Below are 18,664 nucleotides of genomic sequence, written 5' to 3'. Positions count from 1 at the left end.
CCAGCGTAATCCCGCTGTTGCATAATAACACCAAGGCGAAACAAATTTATTTCTGTGAATATGCAATATAAATACATAAAGCAAAATATCTAAATCAAAAAACCTGGTTTAAACAAAAAAACTGGTTTAAACTTCCCCCAAAAACGGGTTTTTGACATTTTAAAAAACAACCATGGTTCTTGCCAACCCTGCTTACTTCTGTATATAGGAGGTTAAAAAATTCTCATTATATACATTGGTTAATCCTTTGGAATTCATAAAGTAAATATCTTGAAGAAAAATTGTTTGAAATATCTCTTCGAAATTCATGGTTTGTTTTCGAGGTTTTATATTATTATCGGCATCAACCACTAAATAAATGACTTTTTGTGTTATAGAGAAGCGAAACAAAGTCTACTTTATCATTTTAAAGCAGAATTTTTAAAAAAGCCCAAAATTTCCCAAGCAAAAAAGCGAAGCAGAAAAAGCCGTTTTTTTTTTCTTTCAAAAAAGCCGTTTTTTTTTTTTCGAGCCCTTGCATCTCTACCTGTAACTTTGTTATATTACAGTAAAAATTCGAAAGAGCTTCCGCAGCAAATTAAATACAAGCTATCGGTCATCACTGTTCCACAGCACTATGTTTGTAGATATTGAAATTCTAAAACAATTAGTCCTCATTCTTGTGCCACCAAATTCTTTAACATCAAAATTATGGAGAACTTAGTAGCTTACATATACTAGAAAGCTTCGTTAATTTACTTATTCATTTTTAATTTTTCAAGCATTTTGAAAAAAGTCGAAGTGAATTAAACATTTAATTAACGAAAATAATTCGCTGGGCCGGGTTTCTTTCCATCTTTATATTTTTATTTTATTTTTTCTATATATATATTGAAATAGCTGTGTTTGAATATTGTTACATAGTGAAATAATAATAAATGGATGAAGTCGTTATTTTTAAAATTTAAAAAATGTAATTGTTGTAAATTAAAAAGAAAAATGGTCTGATTCGTTGTTGTTGTAGATATGTAGTGGACACATTGTTGTTAGGTTTTAAGCCTCGGAAAGTTTACAGCTTTAAAATAGTGGATGCTACAGGAATATTTCTATAGTGCTACTACGTTAATAGCTTCGAAAACATATCCAGTTTTGACAGGACAAAATAACAAAGTGGACATCTATTCCATATAAAATTGTATAACATCTTTCCAAGAATGGAATTCGAATTTAAAGTTGAGGACGTAAGTCCAAGGAACATAGTGAAGATTAGTAACAACTTGATTCCTGAAGATTTTAGAGGCAACAATCAAAAACTTCAAACAGTGTCAGCATATGTGGCTACCATTTTAGACGAAATGGGAAAAGCTTCTGCGATTGCTCAAGGCCTCCACTCTCCTATCACCAGTGCATCACATATGAGAAATTCGGATCATGTTGTGTATTTACTTCTAGAGCACAAAGGAGGATCTAAAGGAAATGGTACGGTCATTGGCCTGCTGAAAGTGGGTAAGAAAAGATTATTTGTCTTCGATCAGGCTAATCGTCATCATGAACTAGTACCAATGTGTGTGTTGGATTTTTATGTTCACGAATCGAGACAACGAATGGGATGTGGTCGAAAATTGTTTGAGCACATGTTAAATGAAGAAAAGGTACAACCAAAGCATCTAGCGATTGACAGACCATCAGAAAAGTTGTTAGCTTTCTTATTAAAACATTATGGTTTACAAAAAATTATACCTCAGACTAACAACTTCGTTCTTTACGATGGATTTTTTGATGACAGATCAGATGCGAAATCAACACGAGTGAATGGGCGCTATATTACGAGCTCAAGTCACAATTCTCCACCTCGTACGAAAAAAAGCACTGGGTTCAAGACACAATCTTTCACTAGAGGCAGGCTTGAAACTTCTAGAGACACAAGTAACGTACCAACGCCGTTGGGACGCTATGGTGCTCCACGACCTCAGTGTACTATTGGACAGGTACTACGTCACCAGCCTTCCAATCAGAATAGGACTGAAGCGAATAAAGAAACAAATAAAGTAGCAAGTGCTCCTCCGGTGGCAGTGGGAAGATTTGCTGCCCAACGGCATCAATGCACTATTGGACAAATATTATACCAGCAGCCTCATAGTCCTACTAGAAAGCCCAGCCCGTTGCGTGATGTTAATGGAAATGCTTTGATCACCCGGTTTCGCCAATTATGAAGCAGAATTTATACGTGACACGAGGTGAATTCTGTAGTGTCTAATAACTAAATACGGGGTAGTGTTTTCCAGTGCAGTGGACATTTGATTTTGGCTACTTCGAAGAAGTCAGAAAGTGTGAGCATTGAGTTTGAGTATTTATATATTAACTGACTATATTTTTGGTTCACCTATATCAACAGATTCTTATTTTTTCATATTTCGATTTCAGAAATATATTCACTACATACCTACAACAACAACAATTCAAATTGTCCTCTGTTTTATTTATAATAACCAGAGTCCGGATCTCGTTTACCTAAAAGTTTCGAAAAATGACCTATAAAATTACACTAAAATTCCTGTAAAATGACCCTAAAATTCACAAAAATTGACCTTAAAACTTCCGTTTTTTAATGTTTATTTCATTAAACATTGACAATTTTTTAAAAATATCTATTGGATGTTAATTAACGTTTCTCACTCATATTCAAAAAGTTTTGTTTCAGTTAGTTGCAGTCCATTGATCATTTATGTCCATTGATCAGTCCATTGTACGACATTGTACGTACTGAAAGCGTCAATTCACTCCCGAGTTGAAACTAGGAAGCACTCTTAAACAATAAAAGTTCGCAAGTGTAGACTACATGTGAATAACAGATAAAAACCCTGTTAAAACCTTTGTACGCCTTCTAATCCATTTTTAGTTATTCACGTGATCACATCCTTTGTGGTCAACAACCCAAAACTATCTGTTTGGACACCTACCAACCCCAACCTTTCGTCAACCAGCTACAGCTTAGTTTTCAGTAGCTTGTTAAGAATGCAGTTTTTCCACTCCAATAGTCAGGAAGCAGGAAAAGAGATTATTTAATTTCGTCTTTTTCACATCCCGTAAACAGTGTTCATTTTAAGATTTCCTTATGTGGAAGAAAAAGAATAAAAAGACAATAAGTGACCTAAAAGTTACCTTAAAATATTTAAAAATGACCTGAAACTTCAAACCGGCAAAAAGTGACCAAAAGCTGACCCTAAAAACATATATTGATATAAAAAAATATATTGAGAACCTAGAGTTGATGGATAAGGTTTTTATTTGAACTTGCCTTGCCCTATGCATAACAGAAAAAAGTTGACTTGTCAACAAGATCCGGGCCCTGATAATAATAAAATTACAGCATAACATTACGTTAATAATAATAAAACTGAAGTGAAGCGAGCATTCGCACTCATATTGTGAATAAAATCTTTTGAGTTTAACGTCCCACGATTATTCTCTTTAGGCTAAGGGGGGGGGGGACAGGATGACTAAGGTAAGTGAATGGTCATGAATGGAATGAAATGTGGGAGGAAACGGGAGAATCCCGAGAAAACTCACGGACACTATGTTGTCCACTACTAATTTACTTGGCCGGGGATCAAACTGGGACCCCACGCATCAGAGATAAGCAATCTACCACTGAGCCACCCTTCCCCCCCCCTGAATATTGTGAATGTCATGGCAGTGTCATAATATAAGGAACATATTAGGGAGATGTACTACTACCTTCTATTTGTGATTGGCGCTTTTCTACATTCACCTTAAGTTCAAATGCTCAATGTCACTCTTTCTTAATTAGCCTTTCTTTCAATAGTGGTAACACATTGGCCAAGTATCAGATATTAAGTATTTTGGCCAAAGCCAGAGAGGCTCAATTATTTTGTCTCCTGTTCACAGGAGACTTATACACTGTACTTTACTATACAAAATAAATCTACTTACTTGCATATTCTTTGCTCGTATGAATATCTTTGGCCAAATATACCTGAAATAAAAGAGAATGCCATTTATGGAGTACCAAATAGAAAAACACGCATAGAAAATTTAGAATTTTTTTTTTACTGTATGAAATTAAGAACGAATATGCTACGTTAGTCACCAACATGGAAAATGAGTGCAACCTAAAACAGACTCACAAAACTGACAGGTAAAATAGATATTTATAATAACTGTCTTACACGGTTTAAAAGTGAAATGAAAATATATGAAAAATAAGCACTGTAACTGGGTATATCAATAAATAAAAAAAAATGATGTGTTTGTCTCAATTATGTTTATAATTTAGTCCATATTACAACCACCTTGCTATAAAAAATAAATTAGCACTTGTGAGTTTGCTGTGCAAATCATTACTTAACAAAGGCGAAAAATATTTTTTTATATTATACCTACAGGCGATATTATTACATTTAAAATTCTCACAAGCAAAGTTGAATAATGGGCTTACTTCTTTTTCCTTCTTTCATGCTGGACAGAAATGAAATGAAATATTTCAGCTTAACGACCCACGCTAATGCCCTTTAGGCTTAGGGAGACGGTGGGTAGTGGAAGAGTTGGTGGAATAAGAAACGGGAGTACCCTGAGAAGATCCCGAACACGATATTGTCCACCACAAGCTTACTTAGTCGAAGATCGAACGAGGGACTATGCAATAGAAGAAAGTGCTCTACCACGAAGCCCCGTGCCCTCCTCTCATGCTGGGCAAATGTCACATCATAGATTAGATAACCAAAAGGAATGTACAAGTATCAAGGTATGTTTTTACACTTACATGTAGACATAAACTGCGCTGAATATATATATATACTAAACAAATTTCTATTTTCATAACATTATACATTTTCTATAGCATTTCATCCTGAGTACTTTTACTTTTAAATTCATAAAATAAAGTTGTAGAAAATACAACACAACATAGGCTACAATTCCTTACACCAACTTTTACATAGGTAGTGGTACTTTATTTATCTATTTTTGTACATAGCTTTAAGCTTATTAATAAATCATATAGACACATCGCATTATGCTATCCGGTTTCTTATTTGCGTGGTACTTTACATACATATATATATACAGATGGTGATCAATTGAAAACACGCCAAAGTCTGAGTTGACAACGGTATGCCGGCGACCACACCACTCCGTACTATGTGAAGGGCTGTAGAACAGCAGTATACAGTGAACTGACCACACAGTGATAGTGTATAATAGGTGACCTCTCTGATTCAGAGGCCAGATAAATGGCGCTTGGTTATGTTGTGCAAGCAAAATGAAAGTGGCAAGTGTGTTGGTTGTCGCGAAGAACAGCACCCAATGTAATGACGGTCTACAAAACTCACAGGAACACCACATTAGCGAAGAGAACAATGGTGACAAGAAAATCCTCAGTAATGGGTCCCGCCGAGTATTCAAATGGATTGTGACTCAAAACCGTCGTGCGACTTCAGTGCAAATTACACAAAAACTCGAGCATCATCTGACACAACTTTTGTCGACAATCACAGTCTGTCGCGAGGAGTAGGATTCCACCGAAGAAAAGTTTGACAAGTGCCCACCATGATTTGGGCCGGCGTCAATTGTAACACAAACATGCAACATGAACTACTGATAACCGAAAAAGTATGATTAAGCCGAATGAGTCATCGGCTCATCTTATTTCAAACTACAGGTCGTGTTTATGAGTGACGGATGCCCATAGACACATACAATCCAGAGTGTCTCCGCCCAGCCGTGAAACATGGCGGTGACTTCATGATGCTGTGAGCCGCAATATCTTGATGGACATTGTCCTGACACTTATCGGTTGGTCACTGCCCTTGATCATGTCAACTTTTTAGGGAATCATAAGCATCTTATGGTCCAAATATTGTTTCTGGGCAATGGTGCCATATGCCAGGATGATAATGAGTCCACTTACATGGTGTGATTTGAGGAACATCAGGATGTAATTGAATATCCCTTCTCCCTGGTCGTCCTACTGAACATAACTGAATGCCTATGGTCCGTTTTGAAGACACAAATCTAGCGCAGATTTTTCATCGAAATAAGTGACGCACTGCATGCAGAATGGTGTAATATTCCGCTCGGTAGCATTCACGACACCTACGACTCCATCCCATGTCGCATCAGAGCTGTAATGAACTCGAAAGGCTAAGGTGGCCCAAGGTGGTGCAATCTATACTCCACGTCACCCGAATTGGCGTATGGCGTCAGCCAATAAGCTCGCTGTGCCCTATTACCAAACCTTCTGTGACGAATCTAATCATTCATAATTGTCCAGAAATGCAAGCAAAATCAATTATGAACTATTAGATTCCTCCCTGAAGGTCTAGTAACAACGCACTACGAACTCATGGTTGATGCAATACGCTAATTCGGGTAACGCGAAGTATAGTAAGTTGCACTTTTTCAAATGTTTATATTATTTTGGTAACCATGTGTAGTTTAAGAATATGTTTTTTGGTGTTACTTAATACTATTGGTTACGAAACAGTAATGCGTACATTCCGAATCTCTCTAAACTGGATACTACTACTTGAATTTCATTTTATCGACTTAAAATTTATTTAATATTTTAAAATATAGACGTCGAATACTTTACTACTACAACTCCGAACCAAAAGCTATAGTTCCGTTTGTCTGCTGCATGAGGACTACTGAAACTACACTATTAGTATCATCTTATATTGAAATAATTAATATTTATATTTCAATTCTACGTGATCAAGTTCTGACACAAACACAAAATCACGAAATGAATATTTAATATCCTCGAGTAAACAAAATTGATTCATTCAGACGTAGTGACAATTCTAGAAAATTTAATTTAGATTATTGCATTATCATCGAAGATAAGCATGCGTTCTAACTTTATAAAGAAAATAGGATAGAAGAAGGTTAAAAAAACGCTCAAACTGAATAAATAAAAAATGTTTTTCACTTACCGTAGAGAAGCTTCCTTCTCCAATAACTTTCCCAAAAATAAAATCTTTGGGAGTTCGTTTTGTGATTTGCTGTTGAGGTGGTTGTTTACTAACACCATCAACAATAGGACCTGAAGTTCTTGGAGGTGACATCGCTCTACTACTAGGAGTTCCTTGGGCTAGTTTCTGGCAAAAGAAAAACAATATACATGAAACAGAGTTTTATAAAAATATATGAGGCAAACGCAAACAGTTGTTAAAATTCTAAACATAAAAATTACGTTAGGCCTTTCTCACTCAATTCGAGATCTTCATAAATCCTATCTTAACCTCACTGTCAGTTAAGATTAAGTGAGATTTAGGGGACACAAGTTCTGGCGTCTTGACACTGTAGAGAGTTAAGAGTGCTTTATACCGGAGTAATATAATTCACATGTACAAGCGATTATTTAAACCCTCTGTGAAGTTCCTTGCTCATTGGCACTGTAGAACGTCAAAGTGCTTTATATTCGAGGAATATGAAGTAACTTAACTGTATGAACACATGCGAGGTGCATTCACGTTATAACACGGATTGGTAACAGATAGAAACGTGCTATTTGTTTTAAAATAAGCGAGCACTCGTCAATAAATGACAGAGATGAGAACACCGTGGGGTACATAGAACTCGAGTGGCACTGGAGAAAGTGATGACTTTTTTGATACTTACGATACTCATAAAATGACCAAGTTTTCATTACAAGAAAGCGTGTAATCATTAATTTTCATTTGCGTGGTGACACCGCTTGAAATTAATTGCCAGTTGAGTGACACATATGATGATGATGTCATAGATGTGTCTAATGTACGTTCGTCGGTGCGACAGTTCAAAGAAGGCAGAACGTCGTGAGACAACAAACCAAGACAATCTCGGCCTCGCACAAACTGTTCTGGCGAAAGTGTGCATAGATGCCACGCCAACTTTGGAGGTGATGTGTTCCACCGACAGTTCAAAGAAGGCAGAACGTCGTGAGACAACAAACCAAGACAATCTCGGCCTCACACAAACTGTTCTGGCGAAAGTGTGCATAGATGCCACGCCAACTTTGGAGGTGATGTGTTCCACACTCATTCGGCAATCTTCTAAAACAACTTTCTCCACTCGTTCGATCATATCGTTAAGATTTATCGATTCGTATATGCTAAGCTTTGGAGATTTTTCTCGTTAAACGTTAATACTGTGGAAGTTTTCAGAGTCGGGCATAGAAAAAACTTGAAATTACAATTGAGGGGGAAAAAAAATAAAACAAGGTATCTAGATTAAGAAATTATGTCAAACCAGAATCCGAACATGTAAAAATTCGAGCTGGAGCAGTGGACATCATTAATCTACTAGAAGATTCTCTGATAACGTTGTATATAAACGTGATATGTTGTGTTTGGACGCATAATAATTAATGAACTCTGATAAAGACAATAAAGAAGATCGCGCCAAACTATATTTATGAATGAATTTATGCTTGTTGTTGAAGCGGTCAGATTATATACCCTCTCATGTTCCATATATTCTTTTGAGGTTCAAAATAAATAAATAAATAAATAAATAAATATTTTTTAGGTTAAATTGACGCAATACCCTAGGCTTTATGTACCTTCTCATGCCCAAGTACGTGAAGTATATAATCTCTCATAACGTAAGTATGAAAGGTTTTAAAATCGCGAATATTTTTCGAAGTATTAAAAAGAGTTTAAAAAAAAACTGGAAAGTACATCATCTTGGCACTAACTCGGAACAAATCTGCATCAGGCTGTCTACTAAAATCGCAAAATGAAATTTCGTGTCCTTCTTTTCCAAACCATAACATTGTGTAACATTCAAAAACTAATAACAGTATCTATATTCTTTAGCCCTTATATTTATTTTATCTCTACTTTTAAAGGCTGTTCCTTGGAGCGACAAAAACTTGGTGGATTCTATCTCTTTTAAGTTGACTAATATTGTTTTACATTTTTTTGAGCTTTTTCGATCTTCCTCTTCAACTTCCTCCTCAGTCTGCCGCAACAATCTCCTTTTCTTCTCCTGGTTCGATTCCAGCTCGCGCCGTGTGGACTTTGTTATGGACAAACACTGTGATCGTGAGTTTTCTCGGGGTTCTCCCGTTTCCTCCCACTTTCTTCATTCCACCATTTCATTCATTTCTCATATTCACCGTCTCCTTTAGCCTAACCGGCATAACCGTGGGACGTAAAACTCAAAGATTTCATTTCATTTCATTTTTTCCTTTTCTTCTTCTTCAACTCTTTAAGGCATTCTGCTTCCATCCTGATTTTGTTGTGTCTTTCATGATCCTCACTGAAATTTTTATGTATGCGATAGAAGCGTGCTTTGCTTGCGATTTGGTAGCGTCTAAAGCCGACAAATAGACACTAGCGGTGAATTTTGACGTTTTATAGAACAAAATTTTCCAGTCTCTACTTATATCTGTCCAAATAAAAAAAAATGTAAACCAAAAGCTAAAATTCGTGGCTTTTTCTTGTCTTTCATGACCGTTTTCTGATTTCGTGATTTGTGACTATCGTGACCAATAGACACCCTGTGCATGTATGGGATATGGACAGACACCGTCAAAGTCACCATTACCATGAAGATGTTAACATATTGACTCCACTAATGAAATCAACTGAGATGATATATCTAGCTATCTGTTGCAAAAAACATCGTGTGGAGTAACGGATGAACGGACTAACATTACAATCTTATACGGCCACTAGCGTAATCCTAGTAACATTACGGTCTTATAAAGGCTCATCAGCATGATCCTAATAACATTATTATCTTGTAAAACCCATTAGAGTGATCCTCATAACACATTATCTTATAAAGCCCATTAGCGTAATCCTAATAACATTACAATCTTATAAAGGCCCATTTGCGAGATCCTAATAACATTACAATCTTATAGAGGCCCATTAGCGTAATCCTAATAACATTACAATCTTATAAGGCCCACTAGCGTGATTCTAATAACATTATTGTAAGGCCCACTAATGTAATCTTAATAGCATTACAATCTTATACGTCATACTAGCGTAATCCTAACAACGTTACAATCTTATATGGCCCACTAGCGTAATTCTAATAACATTACAATCTTATAGAGGCCCATTAGCGTAATCCTAATAACATTACAATCTTATAGAGGCCCATTAGCGTAATCCTAATAACATTACAATCTTATAGAGGCCCATTAGCGTAATCCTAATAACATTACAATCTTATAAGGCCCACTAATGTAATCTTAATAGCATTACAATCTTATACGTCATACTAGCGTAATCCTAACAACGTTACAATCTTATATGGCCCACTAGCGTAATTCTAATAACATTACAATCTTATAGAGGCCCATTAGCGTAATCCTAATAACATTACAATCTTATAGAGGCCCATTAGCGTAATCCTAATAACATTACAATCTTATAGAGGCCTATTAGCGTAATCCTAATAACATTACAATCTTATAAGGCCCACTAATGTAATCTTAATAGCATTACAATCTTATACGTCATACTAGCGTAATCCTAACAACGTTACAATCTTATATGGCCCACTAGCGTAATTCTAGTAACATTACAATCTTACAAGATTCACTAGCGTGATTTAAAAAAACGGAGGACCGAAGTACATCGTACTATGACTTGAGGTATTTCAGTACTGAAAAATAAATAAAACATCTAATCGTAATTTACATATATAGGTAATTCTTTGCTCTTGTTCAATCTTCATTCCGGTTGCATGCACGTTTCAGTAACTCCTAAATGTCACGTAACATTAACCAGAGCTACAGTAACAACACAGAACCACCTTCACACACATTTATTACCATTCAGACCTGAAACGAAACGTTCCCACGCCTTCTTGGAAATCATCCTTACGTCAACTGCATAACTTATGAAAAGTTTGGGTTTGTGGGAATGAAAAGGTAATTAACCCTCAGTTGCCATTCAAAATGTTGATAAAAGGGTGCATTGTTCTTTCTGTCGCGCATAACGAGAGAGAGGGAGCGTCTATCCATATCCGTAGAGTTGAACGCTCCTACTAATGTCAACACTGAGTAGGTACTAAAACTTACGTGGTCCTTCTTTAAAAAAATCAAATTTGTTTACAATAAACTACATACATGGCAATGCGGAAAAAGATAGTATGACAGTCCATTCTAGCTATTCGTTAAAACTATTTTTAATTTGGTAGTATTGATCTTGATAAAGGGCTGTGAAGAAATAAACGTTAGAAAGTCAAAGGTCATTGTGACTAAAACGAAGCCGTCGGTGTCAAATACAGAAATAAGAGGGGAGAAAATAGAACAGGAGACTAGTTCTAGTAGTAATATTAGCGATAACATGAAATGTAAATCTGAAATAAAAGCAAAGATGGGTATGGGGAAAGAAGCTTTTAGAAAGAAAAGTCTATTTTATGGGTCCCTGAATAGAGTCGAGAAAAAGACTCATAACATGCTTCGTGTGGTGTATTGTACTATGTTACGCAAGAGTGATTAAAAAAGACGTCAAGTTTTCGAAATGTAGGCATGGAAAAGAATAGAGAGTTACCTGGGTAGAGCGGAAAATGAACAACAGGGTTTTGGAAACGGTAGGCAAGAAAGAAAAAAAAAAATTAGATATTACTGAAAGAAGAAAGAGAAACTGGTTGGGACATTGGCTAAAAAGTAACCGTATCTAGAGGGTATGGTGGCAAGAAGGAAAGGAACGGGACGAAGGAGGCTACAATTGATGCACGGTATCAAAACATAAAAATTGTACATGAAGGCAAAGAGGTTAGCTGAAGGCCATGCAGTATGGAAGCTTCTCAGTTGCAGGAAGTGTCCTACCAATAATGATATAATACCTATGATGATGATATTGATTAAAGTTTGTTTTCCAGTTTCCAAAAGTGTACCATAATAAGGAAGTAAGGGAAGTGCGAAGCCTAATACGCTATTGTTTGACCAATAGGTGCAACACATTTGATTTGTTTTTAAGGGCATTAGGTAAGCAACAATGTCAGGTACATAACTGCTTTGCAGGGATAGGTTCGTGTTTTCCCTCACTTAATCTTGCCTAATATCACAGATCTTTTTCTAAGGTTAGTAATCTTTCGTTTGATTTCACGTAGCTTTCTATTTTTTTTCCCTATCCCAAGCCAAACTTTCTATTTTCACGTATTTTTTTCTTTCCTAAATCTTGTATCATTTGGTTCATATACGTTCCTCATAACACACAGAGTCCCGAAACAATTTTTCCGGACATCGCTTAAACGTCTCGGAATTCGGTTTTTAAATAGATTTTTATGAAATTTTATAATCTTTTAAAGATATCTGTCGATTAAGCGGAATATACGACACGATAAATTAATGCATTTCAATTTATTTCTCTAATCTTCATAATTCCACAGTAACCAGATTTGGCGGAATTTGTATCAATATTTTTACATCTGAACAACTGCTTTAGCTTGGATCTCAGGAAGCTATGCTGTTTGATTATTTTAATTCATCTGTATTTGTTGCCAATTATGTAAACCAGCTACTCTTAACTTAAGAAGAGTTATGAAAATTATCCGCTTGTCGTGCCACTTACCAATATTTTATTCTAGAAAATAAGATAAATAACCTTATTCTACAATTTCGTAATATTTAAGAAACAAGCGAGAAAAAAAAAAAAAAAAAACTCAACGCCCCAAACTTTGACCAAGTCTCAATAGCATCAAAATACTAATTAGACATTTTCAATTTATCGTACAGAGTAGAGGTAAAAATGGCAGAAGTTACTAGTTACAACGCCTTATTTCTCTTTCTCCTTCTTTTTAGAAGGAATTATGGTATTTTGTTTCTTTCCCCGTAAGTCACTCCTCAGGCACTCGTACAAATATTTTAGAACAATTATGATTTTATCTAGTTAATTGGAATTCTAGAGAAGGTTAATTTACTGTTACTTTAAACGAAATATTTTCTCTAATGTACAATAATATTTATGTCAGGGTCTACTAGTAGTTACACGAAAACAAAATGCTACTTAAGGTCTAAACATACTGTAAACAAACAAATCCCTTTTCAATGTACTGAACTCAATCTACAGTGAAGCCGGGAAAGATGTACGTAAATAAAACATGAATTTTTAACAATTCTACTGGAATATTATATATATATATATATATATATATATATATATATATATATATATATATATATATATATATATTAGATGGATAGATAGAGAGAGAGAGAGGGAGAGAGAGAGAAAAGGACGCTTCTAGCCAGCATCCTTTATAGAAACGCCAATTGGATTGGACACATTTTGCGAAGAAATTGTCTTCTTCATATCGCCACAGAAGGAAAGATGGAAGGAAAAAGAGGAATAGGAAGAACACAAGTGATTGATGGTTTGAAAAATAGAAGAAAATACTGGGAGTTAAAAGAGGACGCTGAAAATCGTGAAACATGGAAGAAACATTTCCACGCCCAAACTGAAAATTAAGAAAAAGGAACCCTCATTAGACCCAGGACCTGCCTAAAAGGCAGAATAGTTAATAATAATAATAATAATAATAATAATAATAATAATAATAATAATAATAATAATAATAATAATAATAAATATACGGTTATTTAGAGGTCTCCCGTTGCTTTTTTGATTATCATACACGCCTTTGGTACGGGAATCGGGTTCGATTCCCAGTCGGAAGTAATGTGATCTGGATTTTACATTAATTTGTAGCTTTACAGCTCGGTGGTGATTGAGAAGGCAAATTAAAATACATTCATTTACTTTCATAACTATTTCATCTTCTATTAAAATTTCTTTTTGCAATTATCTCGAAAAAGAATCTGTAATTTCGGGCTTAACAGCCTGAAATAGAATAAGTTTCCATAAGATTGTCTAAAATATGTAAGCATATTAACTACTATTTTTTATAGTTTTATTAACATTTGAAAACTACATTGTTTCTCTTATTATATCCAGTCAAAGCAGACATCAACCAACCTTCAAGTAAAAGGAGGAAGTTTTCCGCCTTTGCCTAAAAATATTTCTCAAACGGTATATTTATATTGAGAATATTTGTAATTCAAATGTAACATTTTATATTTTCATAAGTTATTGGGTCCACAGAATCACGAACTTGTGTCCGTAGGTAGTCGTTTTTTTTTCCTTTGTTTTTTACTCTTTTCATGCAATTCTGGTTAAGTTCAAGCAAGCTTCAAAGATGCGTTGAAAAAATATTCATGTTAAGATCATTCTGACTACATATAATATGAAGTACAGAGTGCATATGTGCCCCTTGATGCCTAAGTGACTAACATGCATATTTTTCTGGGTTCGATATCTGGTGGAGGTGCAAATCATTGGTTAAAACCGGAGTAGTGGTTATGATTCCAATTTTACTTGTAGATTCTGTCTTACATACAACAAAAAGACAAATAAATAAATAAATAAATAGCAGTGTCACGTGTACACCACGTGTAAGAGTTTTGTTTGTATGGTGTGATATTTTCTAAATTAATACTGAACCTGGAAGTGGTAGTAATTTCTATCACTTCTATTTTTAGTGGAGAGATTAGACTGAAAATTGAATATACTGTTGGGACGTTTATTTGATTACAGGGAAGTTCTTGTCGCTATCTATTACTGTATCTACTCTATAGTAATCACTATAAAAACCGGAAATCGTTGATTTCTACTACTTCTGGTTTGCACAAAGGTTTAGGAACCATTCATAGATCACTAAATTCGTTCCAAAAAGACACTTATCGCTATCCCTTATCGTTCTTGCTCTATGTAGATCAATACTAAACCGGAAGTTGTAGTGGATTTGTATCACTTCCGGTTTGGCCGAGAATTAAGGTCAGATATGGTATGTATACTTGAAACGCTTAATCGATTGTAGGAGACTGTTTCTCGCTATCTATTACCGTATTTATTCTATACTGATCAACTTAAAAATAGAAAAATAGTTGGTTTCTATTACTTCCAGTCTGCATGCTACTTCCGACAATAGACTCGATTTTTAATTGATCCTCTACATCCTGGTCAAAAGTGGTGGTTAATCCATCACTAATTTTTAAGATTTTTGTCTCCCGACGGCACACGGACTGAGAGTCAAAAATCTTTCAGTTTAATGTCCCACGATTATGCCCTTTATGCTAAGGGAGGCAGATGATTAAGTCAAGTGAATGATGATGGGAGAATTGATAGAATGAGAGGGAAACAGATTACCCCGAGAAAACCCAGGGCCACAATCTTGTCCACCACAAACTTCTTGGTCGAGAATCGAACCAGGGACCGCATGCATCAGAGGTAAGCGCTCTACCATTGAGCCTCGATAACGCCTGACCCCACAACCGACAGTAAGCCACTAGGTTGTTCTACCCACTCAGTGAACACTGATCTATCCCCATACAATTTCCATACTATTTCCATGTATTTGGGAAGTCAAAAGAAAAGTTTGGATGGAACACTGTGTGAATAAGGCAAGTGTAGGCATTGGCCACAAGAACCCTCTCAAATATCCGTCGCCTCGTATCGCAAATAAAGACGTACGTAGAGGGTGGGTCCTGGGGATCCGGACTCCCGAAATCCTGACTTTTCTGTAAAAATTTAGTTTAATTTTACAGGTGATTTTATTACTTGTAAATATAGTTTATTTTCATATTGAATTAGGACCCCCTCGGAAAGTTTTGTATATCTCCTGAAATAAATTCCTGCGAAAACGCCTAATTACAGAGGAAAAATATTTTGCCAATGATGGAGAATAAAGACATGTGAGTACAATTCTTTCCTTTCACTGACTTCTGCCGCGTTTCACTTGACTGATCCTTCTACAATTGAGAGTAACACGTGGTAAGTCGTAATCGATTTTCAACATGCATGCAGGGAATGGAAGTGCGAAAAGGAGTGCTTACATGAGCAAGCATTAAAATGAATGCACATTAAAAAGAAAGAAAAAAGGAAAAAATACGTTACTTTTAACGAGTGAAGCTTATCTCTGACTGACGCAATACCAACCGTGGTGGTAGGAGAACATTTTGATGTTTTCTGCGCTGATCGTAATAATCCCTCTGCCCCCGCAATCCCAGTGTGAAAATTGAATGTTCTCGGGAACATATCCTCTCAGTTGTTTCCCCTTTATATATTGTCTGCGCACACTCCGCAAACAGTAACTTGAAAGGTCAAAGGTACAATAGAACTCACGAGAACAATTGTCAACTGATTATTAAAAAAAAAAAAAAAAAAAATCTTTAAATGTCACTCTACGTAGGTGTAATACTGTTTGCAATTTCGAAAGACTGAAAAAATTAAACATTACCATGATTAGCCCATCAGCTAGTTGTAGCCCATGCTTTTGGCCTGCTGTAAACTATTGGCTAAAAAACCCGCAATTGTTTATACGAGTAGTAATCAAAAAAGAAAAAGGTTACAAAGTCTATTACGGCTTATGTGTGAGACCAACACATCTAACGATAGAGGCCACTCAACACTAGTCCTCGATGTAATCAGTTTTTGTTCAACCGTTTATCACAACGGCAGATAGAGCTTTCTATATCATTTGCATAGAAATCAGCGTCAAGTTCATGTAGCCACCACCGTGAAGCAGCGATATTGACATGATCACATGCCAGATAATGGTGGTCAGTCATTTTTGCTCTAGAACAGGGAAAAGGTGAATGTCACTGGGGCTAGGTCAGGGCTGTAGAAGGGGTGCTCTAGTCGTTCCAAGCGTAACGTCAGTGGTTGAAAAACTGGGTCTATCGCTGTGTTCAGGGTTATCATTAACAATATTGGTCCGTCTTTCTTTAAAGCCACGACACCATTATCCTACATGTTGCTTCCATACTTAATCCTCCCCATACACTTTCACAATCTGCCTATGAATGTCAGCAGGTGTAGTGTTTTTGGCCCATAGGAACCGCACCACAGACCTCACTTCTTCTCTTGACCAATTTTCCAGACAAGTCATCTTTTTTTAATGTATCCTTCTCAGGTACACACAATCAGAATCCGAAGTCTTCAAAGCTGCCCAAGAAGAATATGTTATTAATATACAAATAATTTTTTGTTAAGTTACAGTGGTGCGGTTCTTGTGGATCAAAAACATCACACCTGCTGACATTTATAGGCAGATTGTAGAGGTGTACGGGGAGAACTAAATTTCAAAGCAACATGTAGGGAAGTGGTGTTGCGCCTTCAAACACAGACAGACCAATATTGTTAATGATAACGCTGGACACAACGGTAGATCCAGTATACTTCAACCACTGACATTATGCTTGGAACGATTAGAGAATCCCTTCTATAGCCCTAATGACTTTCACCGTTTCCCTGTTCTAAAGCAAAAAATGGCTGGCCAACATTATCTGACACATGATTATGTCAAAATCGCTGCTTCACAGTGGCTACGAGAGCTTGACGCGGATTTCTATGCAAATGGTATAGAAAACTTCATCTGCCGTTGTGATAAGCGGTTGAACAAAAACTGTGATTACATCGAGGAATAATTGGAAACGAAATCTTTAATTCAACGCCCCACGATTATGCCCTTAAGGTTAGAGATGAAAGATTATGAAAGAACTAGTGGCATGAGACGAGAAAACCTCAACAATACCCACAGACACAATGTTGTTAACCACAAACTTAAATGGCCTCAGTCAGGTTCCCCTCGCACCAAAAGTAAGAGTTCTACCATTGAGTTACCATGTTCCCATAATAACATCTGTAAGTTTGGCGTCCCATTGCAGGCTGAAACAGACAGATGATTACACAAGAATTATGAAATGAAATGAAGTCTTTCGGTGTTACGTTCCACGGTTATGCCAGCTAGGCTAAAGGTGATGATGAAAAATGAATGAAATTGTGGAATGAAGAAATTGGGAGGAAACGGGATAACCCCGGGAAAACCCACGCACACGGTGTTTGTTTGTCCAGCACAAAGTCCACGCGGTGCGAGCTGGGATCGAACCAGGGATTCCACGCATCAGAGGTGAACGCTCTACCACTGAGCCACCGCGGCTCCAGCACAGAACCGGGGTCCATTAAGATTTCTCTATTTTAGAATTCGAATGACAATGCATGGATGCTCATAAGATAACAAGAGTAAAGAAATCAATAAATTAAATTTACCTGATCAGAGCCTTCAGCGTGACTCGTTTCTAGCCCGTTGATAGCTGCCATCTCGCCTTTACCAGAAACAAAATCTTTTGTATTTTCTGTGGATATGCTCGGGGTGTCACCAACAATATCTCCCTCACAATTGCGCCGTCGAAGCGCTTTCTCATTTCGATCCTCCTTCAGCCGCTGAAATTAAAACAGAAGAAAAAACATATATTAATTAGGTTACATGTTATACAATATTAAAAGCGGTATCTTTATGCTCTATATATCAATATTTACACAAAGAAAAAATCTAACTTATCACAAAATAAAGGATGATGCACTCTGCGCAACCGCAATTTTATATCTACGAAAATAACACTGTTCTTACGAATAACAGGCTATAAATATAGAATACTACATTTGACTGACTCTTTATCATCGAAGGAAGGGGAACCAGCTTTGTGAAACAAATGAAGAGGTGACACAATACAAACAAAGCAAATCTTATGTATATAAAATAAAGTACATACATAATCACCTTGTAAGTCTATGCGCTGACCACGCATTGCCCAGAGTTGGTTCTTTGGAATGCCTTCGTGCGATGCACCTCTAAGGGAGTTTACTTTCAATAT

At 36.2% G+C, this 18,664-nt stretch overlaps 2 protein-coding genes across 12 annotated transcripts in view; one reads left to right on the top strand and one right to left on the bottom strand.

The window, feature by feature from the left end:
- LOC145680250 (3-phosphoinositide-dependent protein kinase 1-like) overlaps window positions 1-18,664 on the bottom strand; it is a 209,431-nt gene that overhangs the window by 43,968 nt on the left and 146,799 nt on the right. For all 11 annotated transcript variants that reach the window (XM_081750589.1, XM_081750591.1, XM_081750592.1 and 8 more), the window contains 3 exons: window positions 18,060-18,233; window positions 6,936-7,100; window positions 3,934-3,976 (listed from right to left, as the gene is read on the bottom strand). In XM_081750589.1, the coding sequence (XP_081606715.1) occupies window positions 3,934-3,976; window positions 6,936-7,100; window positions 18,060-18,233 (382 nt within the window). The remainder of the gene's footprint in view (window positions 1-3,933; window positions 3,977-6,935; window positions 7,101-18,059; window positions 18,234-18,664) is intronic.
- On the top strand, window positions 988-2,530 carry Atat (alpha-tubulin acetylase). Its single transcript, XM_081750578.1, has one exon. The coding sequence runs from the start codon at window positions 1,194-1,196 to the stop codon at window positions 2,190-2,192; it is 999 nt and encodes a 332-aa protein (XP_081606704.1). The 5' UTR covers window positions 988-1,193; the 3' UTR covers window positions 2,193-2,530.

Source organism: Thermobia domestica, chromosome 3, assembly GCF_964235325.1.
Source record: "Thermobia domestica chromosome 3, izTheDome1.hap1.1, whole genome shotgun sequence".
In the NCBI taxonomy this organism is placed as follows: Eukaryota; Metazoa; Arthropoda; class Insecta; order Zygentoma; family Lepismatidae; genus Thermobia; species Thermobia domestica.
Note: the sequence above shows the minus strand (reverse complement) of the source record. Positions and strands in the feature narration are given on the sequence as shown.

Bases quoted from the DNA above. Each gene is read 5' to 3' on its own strand.
- Atat (XM_081750578.1), top strand. From the start codon at position 1,194: ATGGAATTCGAATTTAAAGTTGAGGACGTAAGTCCAAGGAACATAGTG.